Source organism: Oryza sativa, chromosome 4, assembly GCF_034140825.1.
Source record: "Oryza sativa Japonica Group chromosome 4, ASM3414082v1".
Taxonomy (NCBI): domain Eukaryota; kingdom Viridiplantae; phylum Streptophyta; class Magnoliopsida; order Poales; family Poaceae; genus Oryza; species Oryza sativa.
In genome coordinates this window covers 25,162,678-25,182,128 of record NC_089038.1, presented here as the reverse complement: position 1 = coordinate 25,182,128, position 19,451 = coordinate 25,162,678, and the positions used below count along the sequence as shown (strand labels likewise).

The 19,451-nt window shown below is 42.6% G+C and overlaps 1 protein-coding gene across 2 annotated transcripts; it reads left to right on the top strand.

Moving 5' to 3' along the window:
* The first annotated feature begins 14,168 nt into the window (after positions 1 to 14,168).
* On the top strand, positions 14,169 to 17,930 carry LOC4336262 (uncharacterized). Of its 2 annotated transcripts, XR_001545522.3 has the most exons (5): positions 14,169 to 14,411; positions 15,109 to 15,380; positions 16,111 to 16,347; positions 17,123 to 17,514; positions 17,597 to 17,930. XR_001545522.3 is itself a non-coding variant. In XM_015780838.2 (4 exons), the coding sequence occupies exons 1-4, from the start codon at positions 14,180 to 14,182 to the stop codon at positions 17,393 to 17,395; spliced, it is 1,014 nt and encodes a 337-aa protein (XP_015636324.1). In that variant the 5' UTR covers positions 14,169 to 14,179; the 3' UTR covers positions 17,396 to 17,930. The 2 variants fall into 2 exon arrangements, 1 of the variants encoding a protein (XP_015636324.1); XM_015780838.2 differs by having other exon boundaries at positions 17,123 to 17,930.
* Positions 17,931 to 19,451: the final 1,521 nt, after the last annotated feature.

The following is a 19,451-nucleotide window of genomic DNA, read 5'->3' as shown; positions in this document are numbered from 1 at the left end:
CGACGTTGCGGATGATCTTGGTCAGATGTTGCAGGACGCTAGGGAGGACTGCGAAAGTGAAAAGGAGGCCCATAAATTGGACAAGATGTTGGAGGACCACAGAACTTCGTTGTACCCAGGTTGCGAGCAGGGGCACAAAAAGTTGGATACCACTCTGGAGTTGTTGCAATGGAAGGCAAAAAATGGGGTTAGTGACAAGGCATTTGGCGATTTATTGAAACTCATTAAGAACATTCTTCCGGGGGGAAACAAATTGCCCGAGACAACGTACGAGGCTAAGAAGATAGTCTGCCCGTTAGGACTGGAAGTTCATAAGATTCACGCATGTCCGAACGATTGTATCCTATATCGCGGTGAGGAGTATGAGAACCTAGAAGCATGCCCTGTTTGCAAAGCACTACGATACAAGATTAGACGGGACGATCCAGGAGAAGTTGACGGGCAGCTAACAAAGAAGAGAATTCCTGCTAAGGTGATGTGGTATTTCCCTATAATACCACGGCTAAGGCGTTTGTTCAGGAACAAGGGGAATGCTAGAATGTTGCGATGGCACGCTGAAGAGCGTCAACAGGACGGGATGCTGAGACACCCCGCCGATGGTTCGCAGTGGCGAAACATCGACAGAAAATTTAAAGAATTTGGAAAGGACGCACGAAACATACGGTTTGGTTTGAGTACGGATGGCATGAATCCTTTTGGAGAGATGAGCAGCGGCCATAGCACTTGGCCCGTTACGATGTGTATCTACAACCTCCCCCCCTGGCTATGCATGAAGAGGAAGTACATAATGATGCCGATTATTATTCAAGGCCCCAAGCAACCTGGTAACGACATCGACGTGTACCTAAGACCACTGGTCGAAGATCTTAAACAGTTGTGGAAGAAGGAAGGTGTCCCCGTGTGGGACGAGGACAAACAGGAGGAGTTTAACCTACGAGCGCTGCTGTTCGTAACCATCAACGATTGGCCTGCACTTAGCAACCTATCCGGACAGTCCAACAAGGGGTACAAGGCTTGCACTCACTGTATGGATGAAACAGAAAGTACGTATCTTAAGCACTGTAGGAAGGTTGTATACATGGGTCATCGTCGATTCCTTGCAGCAAACCACCCGGTACGGAAGAAAGGCAAGCACTTCGAACATAAGGCCGACCACCGTACGAAGCCTAAACATCGCAGCGGGAAAACAGTGTTTGCTATGGTTAAAGATCTTAAAGTAGTGTTCGGAAAGGGGCCTGGAAGCCAGCATATAGAGAGCGAAGATGGTCACGCGGCGATGTGGAAAAAGAACTCTATATTTTGGGAGTTACCATATTGGGAATTCTTGGACGTACGCCACGCAATCGACGTGATGCACCTCACTAAGAACCTTTGCGTAAACCTTCTTGGCTTCCTAGGTGTATACGGAAAGTCGAAAGATACACTGGAAGCACGTAATGATCTGAAGCATATGGAACAACGCGGCGACCTTCACCCGGAACCAAAGGAGAAAGGAAGCCATTACTTGAGTCCAGCCAGCTACACTCTTAGCAAGGCAGAGAAGGAAAGTATGTTTGAATGCTTGGAGAGCATAAAGGTACCGTCTGGATACTCCACGAATATCAAGCGAATAATAAGCACGAAGGAGAAGAAGTTCACAAACCTAAAGTCTCATGACTGTCACGTGTTGATGACACAACTGCTACCAGTTGTAATAAGGGGTATCCTTCCAGACAATGTCCGGGCAACAATAACAAAGATATGTGCATTCATGAACGCAATTTCACAGAAGGTCATCGATCCGGATAGATTAGAAGCCCTTCAGAATGAAGTGGTGCAATGTCTCGTCAGTTTTGAGTTGATATTTCCACCTTCATTTTTCAATATAATGACGCATCTGCTTTGTCACCTTGTGAAAGAGATCCGTATTCTCGGGCCTATGTACCTACACAACATGTTTCCTTTCGAGAGGTACATGGGCGTTCTGAAGAAGTATGTTCGTAACCGTGCTCGTCCAGAGGCAAGCATCGCCAAGGGTTATGGAACAGAGGAGGTCATCGAATTTTGCGTAGAATTTATCGAAGACCTTCGCCCAATCGGGGTACCTGAATCACGCCATGAAGGGAGACTACGGGGAAAGGGAACTCTCGGAAGGAAAGCAATAACGACGGTAGACAACAATTTATTCCGTAAAGCCCATTTCACTGTTCTGCAACACTCTTCATTGGTAGCTCCTTACATCGAGGAGCACTTGGCTCTAGTTCGCGCAAGGAACATCGGTAAGTCCGATGCATGGATTACACGGCATCACATTGATACTTTCCTCGCGTGGCTACGACAACATCTCATGGGTAACGAGTCGATCAACCAACAACTTGCCTTCCTGGCGAGGGGACCGTCTGGGTCGATCGCGACATTCCAGGGATATGAGATCAATGGGTACACATTCTACACGAGAGCCCAAGACATGAAGAGCACGAACCAAAACAGCGCTGTTCGTGTCGATGCCATGGGACACGATGGAACAACTGCCACGTATTACGGTGCCATCGAGGACATATGGGAACTTGACTATGGTCAATGGGTACACATTCTACACGAGAGCCCAAGACATGAAGAGCACGAACCAAAACAGCGCTGTTCGTGTCGATGCCATGGGACACGATGGAACAACTGCCACGTATTACGGTGCCATCGAGGACATATGGGAACTTGACTATGGTCCTCTCAAGGTTCCTCTGTTCCGGTGCCAATGGGTTAGGTTGACTGGTGGAGGCGTAATGATTGATGACAGTGGGATGACAACTGTTGACCTTAACAAGGTTGGATACTCGGACGAACCTTTTGTCCTTGCCAATGATGTAACGCAAGTCTTTTTCGTGAAGGACATGTCTAGCAAAGGAAAGAAGGGCAGAGGGCCTGATGAGCCTAAGCGTCAAGTGGTTCTCCCAGGCAAAAGAAAAATCGTCGGAGTTGAGGACAAGACTGACGAGGATTACGATCAGTTGGATGGGCAACCCCCTTTCACGGTGACGATTGACCCTAGCATCCTCCTATCAAATGAAGACACCCCTTACTCACGCAGCGATCACAAGGAGGGAACAATAGTGAGGAGAAAGTACGTGCCGTAATTATTGTGTACACGATGTAAACTATTTTGGATGTATTGATTATCCATATAAATCAATTGATGTATGGCATATGTTAATTACGCACGATTATTAGAGGTTTCAACAAGTTTAAATCATGTATATGCTAGTTATATGTGATACTTACAATTTTTAAAAGTTTTAAATCACACAGGTGGCAATTTCATATGTATGTTAATTAGAGTTTTTAACATTTAATTTACTAGCATTCATATGCTAATTATAATTGACTAGAGTATTTTTAAAAGTTTTAAATCACGCAAGTGGCAATTTCATATGTTAATTAGAGTTTTTAACATTTAATTTACTATCATTCATATGCTAATTATAATTGACTGGAGAATTTTTAAAAGTATTAAATTTAATATATTTTTAAAACTATCATTCATATATTAGAGTTTTTCACAATTTAATTTACTATCTTTCATATGCTACTTATATATGACTATTCGAATTTTTAAAAGGTTAAAATCATGCATGTGGCATTTACATATGTTAATTAGAGTTTTTAGCATTTAATTTAATATAATTCCTACGCTAAGTACATATGATGATTACAATTTTTATTAATTTTAAATCATGCAGTATGTACATACATATCTTAATTAGAGTTTTTACCAATATAATAATATCATTCATATATATGCTAAGTATATATGATTATTGGAATTTTTATTAATTATATTTGCTTATTACGATTTATCCACTTAATTTATTACAGCCAAAAATAATTTTTCGAAGTAATTGTCATTAATCTTTGTACTTTAAATAATGTTAATGCATTAACTTCTATTTTATAAACACATATGTAAGCGAAAATCATATGCAGTGCTATAATCTTTAGTCCCGGTTCTTAACCCTAACCAGGTTTAAAAAGAATTTCGAAATAGCGGGAAAAGATATTTACTCCCGGTTGTTGAGAACAACCGAGACTAAAGATATCTTTAGTCCCGGTTGTTGAGAACAACCGGAAGTAAATATCTTTTCTTTACTCCCGGTTGTTCTCAACAACCGAGACTAAAGATATCAAGATATCTTTAGTCCCGGTTGTTCTCAAAAACCGGGAGTAAAGATCTTTTCTTTACTCCCGGTTGTTCTCAACAACCGGGACTAAAGATCTTTAGTCCCGGTTGTTGAGAACAACCGGGAGTAAAGATCCAGGGGTATATATATATTCCCGGTGCGCCCTCGTCTTCTTCACCAACACTTAAACGTTTTCGGCCGATCGATCTCTCTCGGCCTCTCTCCTTCGCCGCCACTGCCTAGGGCAAATCCCCGCGCCGACGCCGCCGTATCTCGCCGTCGTCTCGAGCTCGTCGTCCTCGCCGCCTCCTCCGCTGCCGCCGCATCTCTGGGGTGAGAGCCGCCGCCGCCAGATCTCCCTTCATGCATCTCGATCTCTCCGATCTCGATCTCTCTCCGTCGCGCCGCCCGCCACGAGACGCCGCGCCACGACGACGACGCGCCACGCCGCCGCCTTCGACGCTGCGCAACGCCGCCGCCGCATGCCAACGCCACGCCGCCGCCGCCGTCGCCACGCCGCCGCCGCCTTCGCCGCCGCGCGCGCAATGCCGCCGCCGCCACGCCACGCCGCCGCCGCCACGCCACGCCGCCGCCGCCACGGCCCCACAACGCCACGCCGCCGCCGCCGTCGCCACGCCGCCGCGCCAACCGCCGCCCCGATGCCGCCACACCGCCGTTAACGAACGAGAACGAGAACGATCGAACGAACGAGAGCGAGAACTAACAGATGCACGTACGTTGCCGCAACAACGTGAACGAGAACGAGAACGATCGAACGAACGAGAGCGAGAACGAGAACGATCGAACGAAGACAAGCGAGAACGAGGGAACGAACGTGAATGAGAACAAGCGAACGAACGTGAATGAGAACGAGCGAACGAACGTGAACGAGCTAGGGAACGTGAACGAGCGAACGAACGAGGACGAACGTTAACGTGAAATGCAATATATACATGTATATATATATATACATGTATATATACATGTATACATGTACATGTATATATATACATGTATATATATATATATATAGATATATATATATATATAGATATATATATATATACATGTATATATATATATACATGTATATATATATATACATGTGTATATATATATATATATATATGTTACTTCGCATTTATCCTAATACATTTTTTTTATCTTGCAGAAAAGACGTGTTGTCGGAGTCGTCCGTCAAGCCTGAGTGGAAGAGCTAGCCTGAGTGGAAGACCTAGAAGGAATTGGAGCAGACAAGTGACATAATAATATAAATGATTGTTATATTTGTAATGCAATTAATTAAGATTATTAGACCTGTAATTAGACTTATCATATAAGATTGTGTAGTGTTCTAATATTATTTGAGTTTTAATATAAGATTATTTTATTGCAAATTAGACTTAGTATGACATTATTGACTACGGAATTGGTGCGACTCCTAGGAATTGACTATTGTAGTCTTAATTAGACTTAGCATATACGCACGAAACACTTAGCATACATTACTATTTTAGTCTTAGCATGTAATATTATTTGAGTTTTAATATAATATTACTTTATTTGTAATTAGACTTGGTATGTAATTATTGACTACGGAATTGGTGCGACAAGTAGCAATTGACTATTGTAGTCTTAATTAGACTTAGCATATACGCACGAAACACTTAGCATATACATGACTATTTTAGTCTTAGCATGTAATATTATTTGAGTTTTAATATAAGATTATTTTATTTGTAATTAGACTTAGTATATAATTATTTACTAGCTAGGGTTGTATAATATACGTCACCTAGATTTAGCTTATATCACGATTTGTAATTAGACTTAGCACGTAAGGTTGTGTAGGGTTCTAATGTACGACATTTACACTTAGCATACATGACTTAGATTGTTAAAACATAAATGTCTCGTGACTTAGCAGATGTTTCTTGTATCAACAGATGGCTGACCGCGATGAGGAACAGATATTGTACGATACAATCGCGGAGGGAAGCAGCCAGTACTGGAATGAAGAAGAGGGGAACGAGGATCCAAACCAGTACTTGAACGAGGAAGGGAACGTGGAGAGGGATGCGGAGGGGAACCAGCAGGGGCACGTGGAAAGGGATGTGGAGGGGAACCAGGAGGAGGAGGCTAGTGGTAGTCAACCCTCCGTTGGACAGAAGAGGGCACGCGGGCAACGAGGTGCAGCGAAGAAGCTTGAGGGTCGGCACATCATAACGGAAGTGGAAGAAGATGGACGTCCTAGTGCCCCAGCCGAAGCCGCCAAGAACTATGTACGTCACAGCGGTTGGGTTGTGCGGGATAACGTGCCTGTCAGTACGGTGTACTAGCGAAGAACAAGGGCACGCGGAGATCATGAGAGCTTTGTCCCAGATTCGGAGAAAGAGATGCTGTGGACCACAATGCTCGAGACATTCACCCTTCCTGCGGGTACAGAGGACAAAGTGAAAAGGTGGACTCTGAAGAAAATGGCAGAACAGTTTCAGAGCTTCAATGGAGATCTGTACCAGAAGTATATACTGAAGGGGCAGACACCGAACTTCGACACATTCCCAAAGCTAAGGGATCACTGGGACGAGTTCGTTGCATATAAGACAGGTGAACAAGGGCAGGCGATGATGGAAAGAAACAAAGAAAATGCCGCCAAGAAGAAGTACCATCACCACTTGGGGTCAGGAGGCTATAGCGTCGCGATGCTGAAGTGGGAGTAGATGGAGGCTAGCTTGATTGAGAGGGGTATCGAACCGGCAACAGCCAATTGGCCGGAACGATCGAAGTTCTGGTACTATGCTCACGGTGGAACGCTCAACCCAGCTGATGGCTCACTGGTCTTCGGCTATCAGATACAAGAGGCTGCGCGACGACTAACAGATGCAGTGGAAGCCTCCTCTCAGGGCACGTTCCGACCAGACAGAGATAGGGACGAGCTGACACTCGCCCTGCAGACTCCAGAGCATCCAGGACGAACTCGAGGGAAAGGGGTGATTCCTTGGAAGATTGGTTTCAAGGAGGACATCCACACGTACAGGAGTCGGATGAGGAGCAAGAGAGATACCGAGGCGAAGATTGCAGACCTAGAGTTCCGGGTATCGAGCTACGAACTCAACATGCAAGAGGAGGTGGCAAGGAAGGTTGATGAACGCATGGCCGCACATCGGTCCCATGATCCCCAGCCGACCATTCCTCCTGCAATGGTGAGCCCGTCAGGAAACCGTAGCAGCTGCGCCTCAACGGGGCAGGTAGGATCACAGAGTATGGACGCCATGCAAACACAGGACGAATCGACCTGTCCCGTTGATGACATCACTCAGCGGACACCATGTGAGCTGCATATTCCTTTCAAGAACTTATCAATAAAGGTAAGATTTAGCCATTCCGCTAGTTGCTGCTTATATATGTTGATTACTAATAAATAATCTCTCACAACATGAAGGTGGCGTCGGGCATGGCCATCCCAACGGACCCTTCAGGTACTTACCACTGCAGGCCGATTCCAGCAGGATACTCCAAGGTCGAAGTTGAGTTGGTCGAAGGCGCGTATGAGGACCTCGAGCTGGATTACCCTGGAGGAGACGGTGAGACGCATCTACGAGACACATGCCATGCCATTATTCTATGGCGCAGGCGGTACATCATCCTCCCTGGGCAACAAGCGGCGTCTCGTGCACCATCTCCTCCGGCTCCGCCATCTCCTCCTCAGGATCCTGCACCGTCTCCTCCTCATGCTCCGCCAGCACCGTCTCCACCTCAGGCTCCAGCATCGACTCCTCAGGATCCTGCACCGACTCCTCCTCGTGCTCCTACACCTACTCCCCCGCAAGCTCCTCTTCCGGCACCTTCAAAGTCAAGGGCCCCCCCAGCTCCACCGCTTGCCCACACAAGGGCAACAAAGAAGGCGAAAGTTGACGCCGCCAAGAACAAGGACCCGGGGTACGATTGCACGCAAAAGGAGCTTGACGCTTACGTTGCATCAGAAGTCAAGAGACAATTCAAGCCTCGAAGTCCAGAAAAGAAGATTCCTATAGACCCCAGTGTCAGGAACTTCTTCAGGGGTATGTCTGCATCTGTCAAGGAGGCCATCAAGCTATCGGACTATGAGCGAACGCTGAAGAAAGCATCTTCTGGAAAGTCCAAACCAGTCCCTCAGCTTGGAGAGCAACCAAACCAGGAGATCGAGCCGTTGGTGACCGGTAAAGAAATGACGATAGAACAATTTATTACTGACACCGGTCTAACTACGGATCAATTGCTAGGAGTCGCACCAATCGAAAAGGCGGAAGTGAAATACATGTACGAACTCGGTAAACCGCTTGTCAAGCCTGAGCTGCTGCAGTCCCTACCCACACAAATGTACAAGTTCCATCAGCTGTACATGGAGATGAGCGCCACCGGTAGAGAGATGATCGGAGCGAGGATCAGGGACACGGACTTCTTGCAAGGAGATGACATTCTCTGGATCAATTTCAGGGGAATCTACGAACTATACCAGCTGGACGCCCTCGACGTCTCTATTATGAGTTGCTGGATTTTGTAAGTATATCGTTCAGTTAGATTTCTTACTATACGTCTCCTTTAATTAATTAGGTCCTTGTATATAAGTAGACCATAGAAAATAATATACTCCCTTTTATCGTTGTAGAATGGAGATTCAAAGGGCCCGACGGCGGAGGGTTTTCGATACTGGATTCATCGACCCTCGGAAAGTAAACGTCGCAATGCTCGACCAATATCCACAAGAAACAGAGGACAATCTCGTCCATCTCCTGAAGGCGCAGCATTACAAGACGTTCATACTGTTGCCATACAACACAGAGTTAGTTTAATTTTACTGTCTTCCTACATACCAAATTTCATTCCCGTACGAACTTGCTAAGTGTTTCATATGTAATGCATCCCACGCACATTGCAGATTCCACTGGGTGCTTTTACTCATCGACCTGGAGGCCTGCACCGTCAACGTATATGACTCAATGGATAAAAAAGAGTCTACGTTTGACAAGGTTTTCGAACTTATAGACAGGTACCGTCATAAGTTCCTTTGTTAATTAAGAAAATCTTGTTATGTTAATTGCTACTACGAATCATAGCTTTAAACTCCATGTAGGGCTTGGTATCGGTTCCGTCATTTGGTCCGCGGCAAATGGAGAGAAAGACTTAGGCGGAAGTTCAAATTTCCTGTGAGTATACATGCTCTACATTTATATTTCTCCGATTCAAATACATACAAGTGTATATTAATTAGATCTCTCGTTGTTTGTCATTTATTTGTAGTGCGCAAAGCAAAAGCAGGGAACTAACTTGTGCGGCTATTACGTGTGCGAGTATTGCCACTGCCTTGCAGACCAAATCATCACCACAAGAGAGCTCGATGTACGTACAAATAAATTCAAAATTTCATTACGTAGCGATTTCTTGTTTAATTACTAATCAATTTCATACATTCATATAGTTTATTCGTATGAGGGATAACCTGACCACACACAAGGAATTTATCGCGGCGGTTCAAGAACAACTCATGGGATTCATCAACGAAGAAATCCTTGATCCCAAGGGTGAATTCTACTACGACGGAAACACAATTCACCGGTCCTTAGCTTCTGAGCTAGCAGCGAGTACTACTACGTCGAAATCGTAGCTAGCTAGGACATATAATGGATTGTAATTAATACATGACTACATATGTTTCTATATGCATGTGTACACATTTTCTATAATGTAAATATATTTTGTTCATATATATATCTATATACATATGCATTTGCATAACATATATATGTATAAATACATATATATATGTATGCATATATATGTATTGAAACATATATATGCATGGTTTATATATATATATATATATATATATATATATATATATATATATATATATATATATATATATATATATATATATATATATATATATATATATATATATATATATATATATATATATATATATATATAAACCATGCAGCAACAGGGGCATGCAAAAAAAAAAGGTCAGCTCTATCTTTAGTCCCGGTTGGTGTTACCAACCGGGACTAAAGATCGATCTTTACTCCCGGTTATTTCACCCGGGACTAAAGATAGCGATCTTTAGTCCCGGATTGGTACTCCTGGTTTAGAAACCGGGACTAAAGGGGGGTTACGAACCGGGACTACAAAGGGTTTCTCCACCAGTGATGCCGATGAGGTTGAGTGCGTCGGAGCAGAAGAGAATTGCCATGTGGTGGAGCTCCCTTCAGCATGTCTTTGGATTGATGTTCTTAGTGTTAAGTTTTAGGGAGTAGATACCATATGTAAGTCGTCCATTTGGATGATTGGATCACCACAAGAAACTTAATATTAGCTTTTAACAAAATGCTAGGAGCTCAGATCGATTTATATGTTGTTGGGCCGTTCTTTTGAGCTAAGAGATGATAAATTATTATTATAAGGACACTTCCTAAGTTATTATCTTCATCAGCATTTCTTAAAGAACTTTTTAAAACCAACATTTCTAATAATTTAATTATTTATTTATGCTCTCGAATAATTGTCATATATAAACTCAAATTCAGCTAGGAGTATTAACCATCATCCGTCAGCACTTTCAAACGGCATGTACCCAGTGATTACTGGGTGTTGAACTATGAGGCTGGCAACCAATGAATTTCCAGATGCATGGAAGCGTATGGTGCACGTAGTTTGCCTATAACTTAATAAGTAAGGACTTGGGTTTACCATGGTATATGGATTATCCCTTTCTCCTTTGCCATGTCAAAGAAGATGTTTCCGTCTATATTTCTACTAATATAATCTCCATTAAAGATAGACAAACATTTTTTTCCGTGGAAATATTCAATATCGGACGACTGGGGATAACTACAACTTGGACGTTTAATTATATGACTGCCGCTACTTGGTAATTGCAAAGTACGAGCGCGTACAATTGATCACAGTAGAGATGTACTCCATCTATCCTATAAAAAAGTTAATCTAGTACCAAATGTGATATATCTTAAAACCTATGAATCTGGTGTATTCAGATTTGTAGTACTAATTAAGATGTACCCCTCCATTCAAAAGTATAAGACCTACTCCCTTCATCTAATTTTGATAGTCATATTTTCAAATATAAAAAATTTATTTTTGATAGGCATATTTCAATTCAACAACCTATAATCTTAATGACTTTCTTGTATTTAATGCACGACTCTCCATTCTTCCACACAAGATTGGCTATATGGGTATCGAGAAATGTAAACATTAATGAATCGCTTGTTTATAAGGAATGACTAGTAGCATATTTAAATAGATGATAAGTAGAATTATTTATCCTTGGTCTATGTGTCAAGATGAAATATGACTATCAAAAATGGATAGAAGGAGTATTTCTTTTTGCACAAAGACCAAGAAGTAATAAATTCATTCACCATGTGATAACACCAATGAATATGTAACCAATAAGTACTAAAATAGTTTTTTGATTCCGATCAACAATTTAATTTAGCACATAGTGACTATAAATAGGACTTAAACTTTTAGAAAAAACTAAAGAATGAAATAGGTTTTTGACTTAATTAATAAGCTGATTTTTATGGGACGGAGGAAGCAGCATGTAATGACATCTCGCCAATCTAGATAGGATGCGCCCACGTACGGAGAGATTTTCCACAGCGTACAGCCTACGTGCCTATCTGGCAATCCATAGCAGCTTCGCAAGCGTATAGCTCCACGGACGGATACGAATGATTTATTAATTACGCAGCTGCAAGTCAAGATATTGTCATTGATCTCAAACGTGCTCCTGCACTCCAGCTGCCTATATAAACCACCCGTTCTCCCAATCTCCCATGCAGCTAGCAAGCGAGCAAATTAAACACAACACACAAAACAGCAGGACGTACGTAGCTATTGCTAGCTAGCTAGCCCAGCCAAGCACCGATCGATCGAACTGATGGCGGCCAAGGTGGCGACTATGTTGGCTCTGGTGTTGGGCCTCGCGCGCGCTCCTCCTCTCCTCCGCCGGCCCGGCGGCCGCGCAGAACTGCGGCTGCGCGGCGAACTTGTGCTGCAGCCAGTATGGTTACTGTGGCCTGGGCGGCGATTACTGTGGCATGGGGTGCCAGTCCGGGCCGTGCTACAACAGCAACGTTAACGGTGTCGGCGGGGGCAGAAAGGCCGGCGTTGGCGTCATGGAGAACAACAACCTCAACAACTAGCTAGTCGATCCGCCGTCTGCGCCGGTCAATTACTAAGGATAAATAAACAGCCGACGCGCAGCCTACTCTCTCTGAACACAACCTGCAAATAAGGTGTTGTAATACCACTACTCCGCCACCACCTAGTACTATGTGTATGCGATCTCTCGATCGATCGATCGTGTATCCTCTAGAGGGAAATAAATCGAGGGACTAAGTAAAGTAAATATAATAACTGCAGATAAACTCTCGTGTATTGGTACGGTGTATGTGGTGCATGCCTCAGTGCTAGCTCGCGTGCATATGCTGCAGGGAGCCATGGACGAGGCAAATTATCGTTCCATTCCAACACGACGACGTACGTACCGCTCCCTGGACTGGAGAATCTCGTCGTAAACGTATTCGAGATCGCAGAGGTCAGTTTTAAGTGCGAACTGCGCGCAACTTTCGTTCTGAGATCGATGAAAGATAGAAGGAAAAATAATTCCGCAAAATAATATGAAATGAAAAGTTAATACTTCATCTACTAATAATATTCATTGATTTAGTAATATCAAATATAACTCGGTTTCTCAAAACAAAAAAAAAAGAATCTTCAAATTTGAATCGATTCACGGGAGAAAGAGATCCCTCAGCCACAGTAATAATGAGTACCAAAACTTCTTTGAAAACAGCTCCAGATCTAGATCATGTCCATGCTAGATTTCAAATTTGTATGTTAAATTATAGTTTTTAAAATTTTACGTTGTTTTAAATGGAAACAAAATTATCATCCAAATGCTGTCAATATAGTCTCAGATCGATTTGTTTGAAAAAATAAAACCAAGGTGTACCGCGTTAGATCAAATTTGCTTACATGGATTATTTTGGTTTGGGTTCACACGGATTAGCCAAGTTATTATACCCAAACGGGCAATTTATAAGTTGGTGTACCTATTTGTACCCATCACACAAGTTTATGTACTATGAATACTGTTTACTCTATACGCAAACTACAAAATTTCAAAACACAATAATACAAGGTAACTACGCCACCGTCCATCAACACAACCACACCCTTTACAAGCCATTCACCAGTGTATGAGAGACCACCAAAAAGGTAAAGAGAGAGCTATAACCTCAAGGACCATTATTTCTCCCCGCAAAAAAGAATCATTATTTCAAATAACATCGTCATGATCAACTCCACCCAAACAACGATGACATGGGCACGGAACTCATGGCCAAACATATCCCATGTATCAAACTGTCAAAACAAGATGACTAGGGGACCAACATTAGATGATCCACCATGACCACCGTCAAAAGACAAAGATAATGAAAGATGGATGAGAAAAAAAAAACTAAGGAGCCACCTCCCTTTGTGTGTACAACTATACATCAGTACATCACCATCGTATCTCTACTAATTAAAAGAGTCGTCTTCCCCTACCTCCACATAAAAACCTACCTTGAAAACCGATTTTTTTTTAAAAAAAAGGCAATAGCCCACTGGACCCAAATCCTCCTAAATAAAAGAACCGTTGCAACGCACGGACCTATAAGTAGTCCAAACAAAATCAGAGATTTCTTTTCTTTTTCTTTTGGAATAAGTTCACCAGAGGTCCCTCAACTTAACACCGAGATTTTTTGATATTTCTTAACCACAAAATCAGAAATATGTACCCCTAAACTCACTTAAATCGTTCAAATGTGGTTCCATGGCAGTATTTTTGCCCAGTTTACTGACGTGGCATCTGATTCAGAAAAAAAATAAAAACTTCTTTTTCTTTTAGGGAGAGGAAGGCCTAAGTTGGGTACCAAAGTACCAAACACAAACACGAGTCGTGGCCTTGGCCCATGATAATCGAGGGACCCGCAGCGGATGAGGAGAAAACACACAAGTCAATCCCCCGATTCCACCTCCGTAATCCCCGTTACCGCCGTGGTCGGAGCCGCCGAGCGCCGCCGTCGCGCCTCCCTCCACCGTCTTCCCACGCCGCCGCGCGACGGCTGCGGCGGTCGTCTTCCCCATTCGTCCCATCGATCCTCCTCCGGCTCAGTTCCACAGAAGCGCCACCTCATCACGAAGGTAATTCTTCTCTCGGAAAAGCACTTTCTCCTTCCGCCATATTTAGCCGGTGTAGACGGGAGAGATCCATCCGGACTTGTCCAATCTGTCCTGTTTGCTGCGGATTCTGTTTGGTAATTGATGTACTCCCTCCGTTTCACAATGTAAGTAATTCTAGCATTTTCCACATTCATATTGATGTTAATGAATGTGAATATGAGAAATGCTAGAATGACTTATATTGTGAAACGGATGAAGTATTTACTAGTAACTAGCTGCTTATTTGAAAGGGAAAAAAAAGTTGAAGCTGATCCCCTATGCCGCATGTTAGGGCCCGCCCCTGTGGCGATTTAGTGCTATTTTTGCTTTAATTCGCTTTTGTTGTTTGCATTGGATTGGAATTTTAACTCTGTAGTCTTCACATCATCTCAGCCAATGCTCTCCCTTGGGACTTAACTCTGCTGAATAGTGGATTTTTTTTTTCCATTCGAGAACCCTTGCACACAACTCCCATGTCATGATTGAGGACATACACTGCTATATACATTTACCTCCTATATCAGACTAGCATCAGGGGATAGATTCAGCTTGTTTTTTTACTTTTTTCTGTAGAAGATTTGTCACTTCTGATGAATTATCCTGAACAACGACTGCATTCTTCCATCTAATTCGGTATGCACTTACATTTCCTATTTTAATTCTGCATATTTGTCCCCAGGCAATTTTACAGTTCGAACATTAGGAAGCATGAGCTATTTCCAGGCTACAACATACAAGCCTCATAATGGGATCATTGTGGACAAGGTAGCAATAGGTCTTGGGAGTACTTGCAAATTGCTTCATGAAAGGGCCAAATGTTCGTATTCCAATAGATTCATCAAGCTTCAAGAGCAAGTATACCCAAGGCTTCTTCTTGTTGCTGCTTGCCATAACAGGATTGGTCCTGTGTATGCCTCAAGTGGGAAAGGAAACTCTGAGCGTGTCAATGATGTATGTTGCTCTTGTTGCTTTCATTGATCACTTACCTTCCATGAATTTATCTTTCTAATTTTTATCACTTTTAGCTGTCACCACGGAAATTCACAGTTGTATCAGAGTATTTATTTCTTTACTATTCTCTGCTTGATGTAATTCAAGCTGCCAAGCCTTTTCTTGCTTATGTTATACTTTTTGCATTTGAAATGATAATAGAAATTTTGAGTGATTGTTCATGTCATGGGAAATAAGGGTTTGCCTTGTCATTTCATTTCATATCAAAATTATAAGTTGCTCCTGTAGGACCCAGAGAGCAGCTTAATAGAGAGAAGTAGCAGTGAGGGCGCTAAGCTGAAGGAAAAGGCTGAATGCCATAGGAAGTTCTCGATGAATAATTCACTTACTTCGTTACTGCTGATTCGACAGTGGTGGATCATAGCTCAAAGAACAAGCTCTTGTTGTAATCATGCCTTGGTTTTCGCGGGAGGGGGGGTTGTTAAATTTGATTTGGTTGTGTGCTCTGTTGGAGTTTTTCTGATAAGACAGTGAAGGAAAAGTTTAGTTTCTTCAGGGAAGTATGATAAGAAATAAGCATATAGTATAAAATGCTGTGTCACAACTATATGTTTGATTGGATTTCATGCATCAGACAATTTATATGACGGAGCTATTTTTTTAGTTCATTAAGGTTGCACGCACATGATCTATAGAACCATGAGCTAAATTTGTTGTTGCTTTCTTTTAGCCCTTCTCCATGGAATCTTTGAACAAAGCTATAGCTGGAACTAAAAAGCAATGGCCCATACAAGATATGCTGATAGATCAAATTTCTAAGATTAGAGGGTCTGGCTCTGGTGGAAATGGTGGTGGTAATAAAAACAGTCATGAAGGCAGTGGTGGTGGCTCAGAGGACGAATCTTTGACGGAGTCATTATATGAAATGGTCCAAGTTTTGTTGGCAACTATTGCCTTTATACTCATGGTAACTTCTGATTCATGTTTCGTTGTCGTTGTCCTTCATTCGGTAAATGCTGTACTATTGTATAGTGGTTGACATTGATGGAGTTCTATGTCTATACACCACTTTCCAATCTCTTATAATGGCTAGGCTACTGTGTTAAGCAAGCAGTTAGATTATCTTCTACGCTTCTAGGTGTTGTTTATTCATAAGGAGTGGAATATGTGCATTGATGTACTGGAAACATTATGTTTTCAGTGTTTAAGCATCCTTATTTACTTATGTAATTAGCTGACTTAGGATGTATAGCATGGATTATTGGAGCGCAGAATAGTAAAATTTGCATTCGCCGTTTGAGTGTATAATGCTTACTTTTAAGCTTACAATACCACTCGTTTGGTTGCAGACTCATGCATTTATTATCACCGAGACTGTCCTTTTGTATTCACCAATAATTTTTTTTTACCTGTTTTGGCTTACATATAGTAAGTAAAAAAAAAAAGAAGGCATATAGTAAGTAAAAAGATGGTACTATCCATGGTGCTAGAATAGATTACCAGGGATTCTGAATGGTGTGACGTCAATAACATGGAAATTACCTCATTACCATATTCATTATTAATTGTCTAATTATTCGATAATTGTGCTTATGTTTGCCAAACAAGTAGTACACATATATTCCGTTTCCTCCTAAATATTCATGATATGAACATATTTATTTGCTTCTCTTGTTCATCAACAATAACAGTCTCCTCACAGGCACTTTTTAAATCACTCCTTTATTTGCTCCATTGTGCAGTACATCCATATAATAAGAGGAGAGGAGTTATACCGCCTTGCGAGGGACTACACTAGATACCTGGTTACTGGTAAGAGAACTTCCAGACTGAAACGCGCCATGTTAAACTGGCACAATTTCTGTGAGGGCATCACCAACAAGGATAGCGTGCAAGAGTCAACATTTGAAAGATCAACTTCTGAACCAATGTGGTGGCAGCAGCCCCTAAAGTTTGTCCATCGCATTGAGGAACTTTACAGAGGCTATTTTCGCCCACATGCCCAGGAATCATAGTTCTGATGATTGAGGATCCCTTTGGACTCTTCTCAAGATTTCAGTGTATGTTGTAACCGTGCATAGGTAGGCACTAGTTGCATGGACGGTGCAGTGAAGCGCATGGAGGAAACTAGACGGTCTGTTCTTTACTGCATTCAGTTTTTCTTGCGTAGTGCAGCTGAATACTACGTTATATATTGTCTGTATTGTTCATTACAGAACATAAAGGAAGGTGATAGTTCGTCTGGACAATTTTGCCGTTTTTGAAACCTCGCTGCTATGATGTGATCGTCTGCCGGTCAGTTAGGTGCAGGTGACAACTTGAATGCTGCATCTGATTCATCATAACTACAAAGAGTACCAGCTATACCCAATGAATGCAGCAAAAAATGTACCTGTAAGCTGTGGTCACTGTAAGCTTTGTAAATTTTGTGTTCTATGTTTTGTCCAACTCCCCATGTTGGTTCTTTGTTGGCCTATCTGAGCTATCTAGAGTGATTTATGGGAGCAACTATTTCTTCCAACCTGGAACATGAAACATCCATCTTTGTCATTGTCGAGACGGGTGCAATTTTCTAATGGGATAAACTTGTCATCATTTTGCCGACGCGAGGAATAATCCAATCGCTTAAACCTGAATTTGACGACAGGGGTTGTACCTTCCTGATAAGCAATTCTGGCGGTTTGCTAAGTACTCCAGTCAGGAACACATACGATCAACCCAAGTAGTTCCGGTCAGTCCATAATTATTTGGAAATGGAAAGAACCAAAAGAATACTTAGCTTGTCTTCTAATCAATCATAGTAGCTATAGTCGCCTAGTCATAAACAACAGATCAGGAGGCTCTTGAACCGTGATTCCCGGAGGAATGATCCGGCTGAAAGCAATGAGCCTGATTAGAGGACGTCGACCGGACGAACACAAGCTAAGCACATGGGATCAGAATCATCAGATCGCCCCCAAATGGGCCAAACTAATCACTCCATTTGCGTAGGCGTGTAGGCTTTGTGACTCGAGCTGGGCATGATTAGATTTAGCCACCCGCAGACACACGAGTACCCGACTAGTGTCCTGCCCTGAACTGGCTGAACAGCTGAACTGTCGTCTACCGCGACACAAATCGCGGCGCAGACGCAGAGATTAGAAGGTAGATTTGGTCAAGCCGCAATTGTACTGGTTTGATTACTCGCAGCCGAGATCGAGCTGAGCAACAGCCAATAGCGACATTTGTATATACCCGTTGAAGCTCGATGGCTTGATCAGTGGTTCAGCTGTTGTGCTACTATTACTCCTAGTACGTACTCCCTCCGTACTGTACTCCCTCCGTATTTTAATGTATAATGCTGTTGACTTTTTAATCAACGTTTCACTATTCGTTTTATTTAATTTTTTTTTGAAAAATATGAAAATATTTATGTCATGCTTAAATGATGAGGACATCCTCCACTATTACCCGCTGGCAAAAACGCAAAAGTTGGACGACGACCGTGCGAGCCTCTGACCTTGCTTAGCTTGGGAGGAGGAAGCCACCTTAAAAGGGAGAGTCACCCTTCCCCTATTAGACTAGTCTTTTAGGTAGATTGGACCTTTCTCCGAGTGGGTGTGCCTATGAACTGTTGGGGTCCGAGCAACCTGAAGTTATTGGACCTCGGCCAACCCCACCTGGGCCGGATTGTTATCATTAAAGAACATTTGATGATGAATCAAGTCACAATAAAATAAATGATAATTACATAAAATTTTTGAATAAGACGAATGGTCAAACGTTGGACGAAAAGTCAACGGCGTCATACATTAAAATATAATTACTACATTAGTTTATCGCTGTTCTGGAAAACCGTTGACATATGCCGAATTTCAGATATGCTAAGTAAGATGACCGTTTCGCCCATGCAGGACAGCTCTAACGCGATGATGCACCGAGTAAACAAATTGCCGGTCATGCTGCCTTATAATTCATACATACACACGCAGGCACAAGTAACAAAAGTAGCGTACTGCGGCGCAGATGATTTAATCAGATACGGAGTACTACGAATGAAAACCCCAAGTGGGAGAAAAGAAATTACCAGCC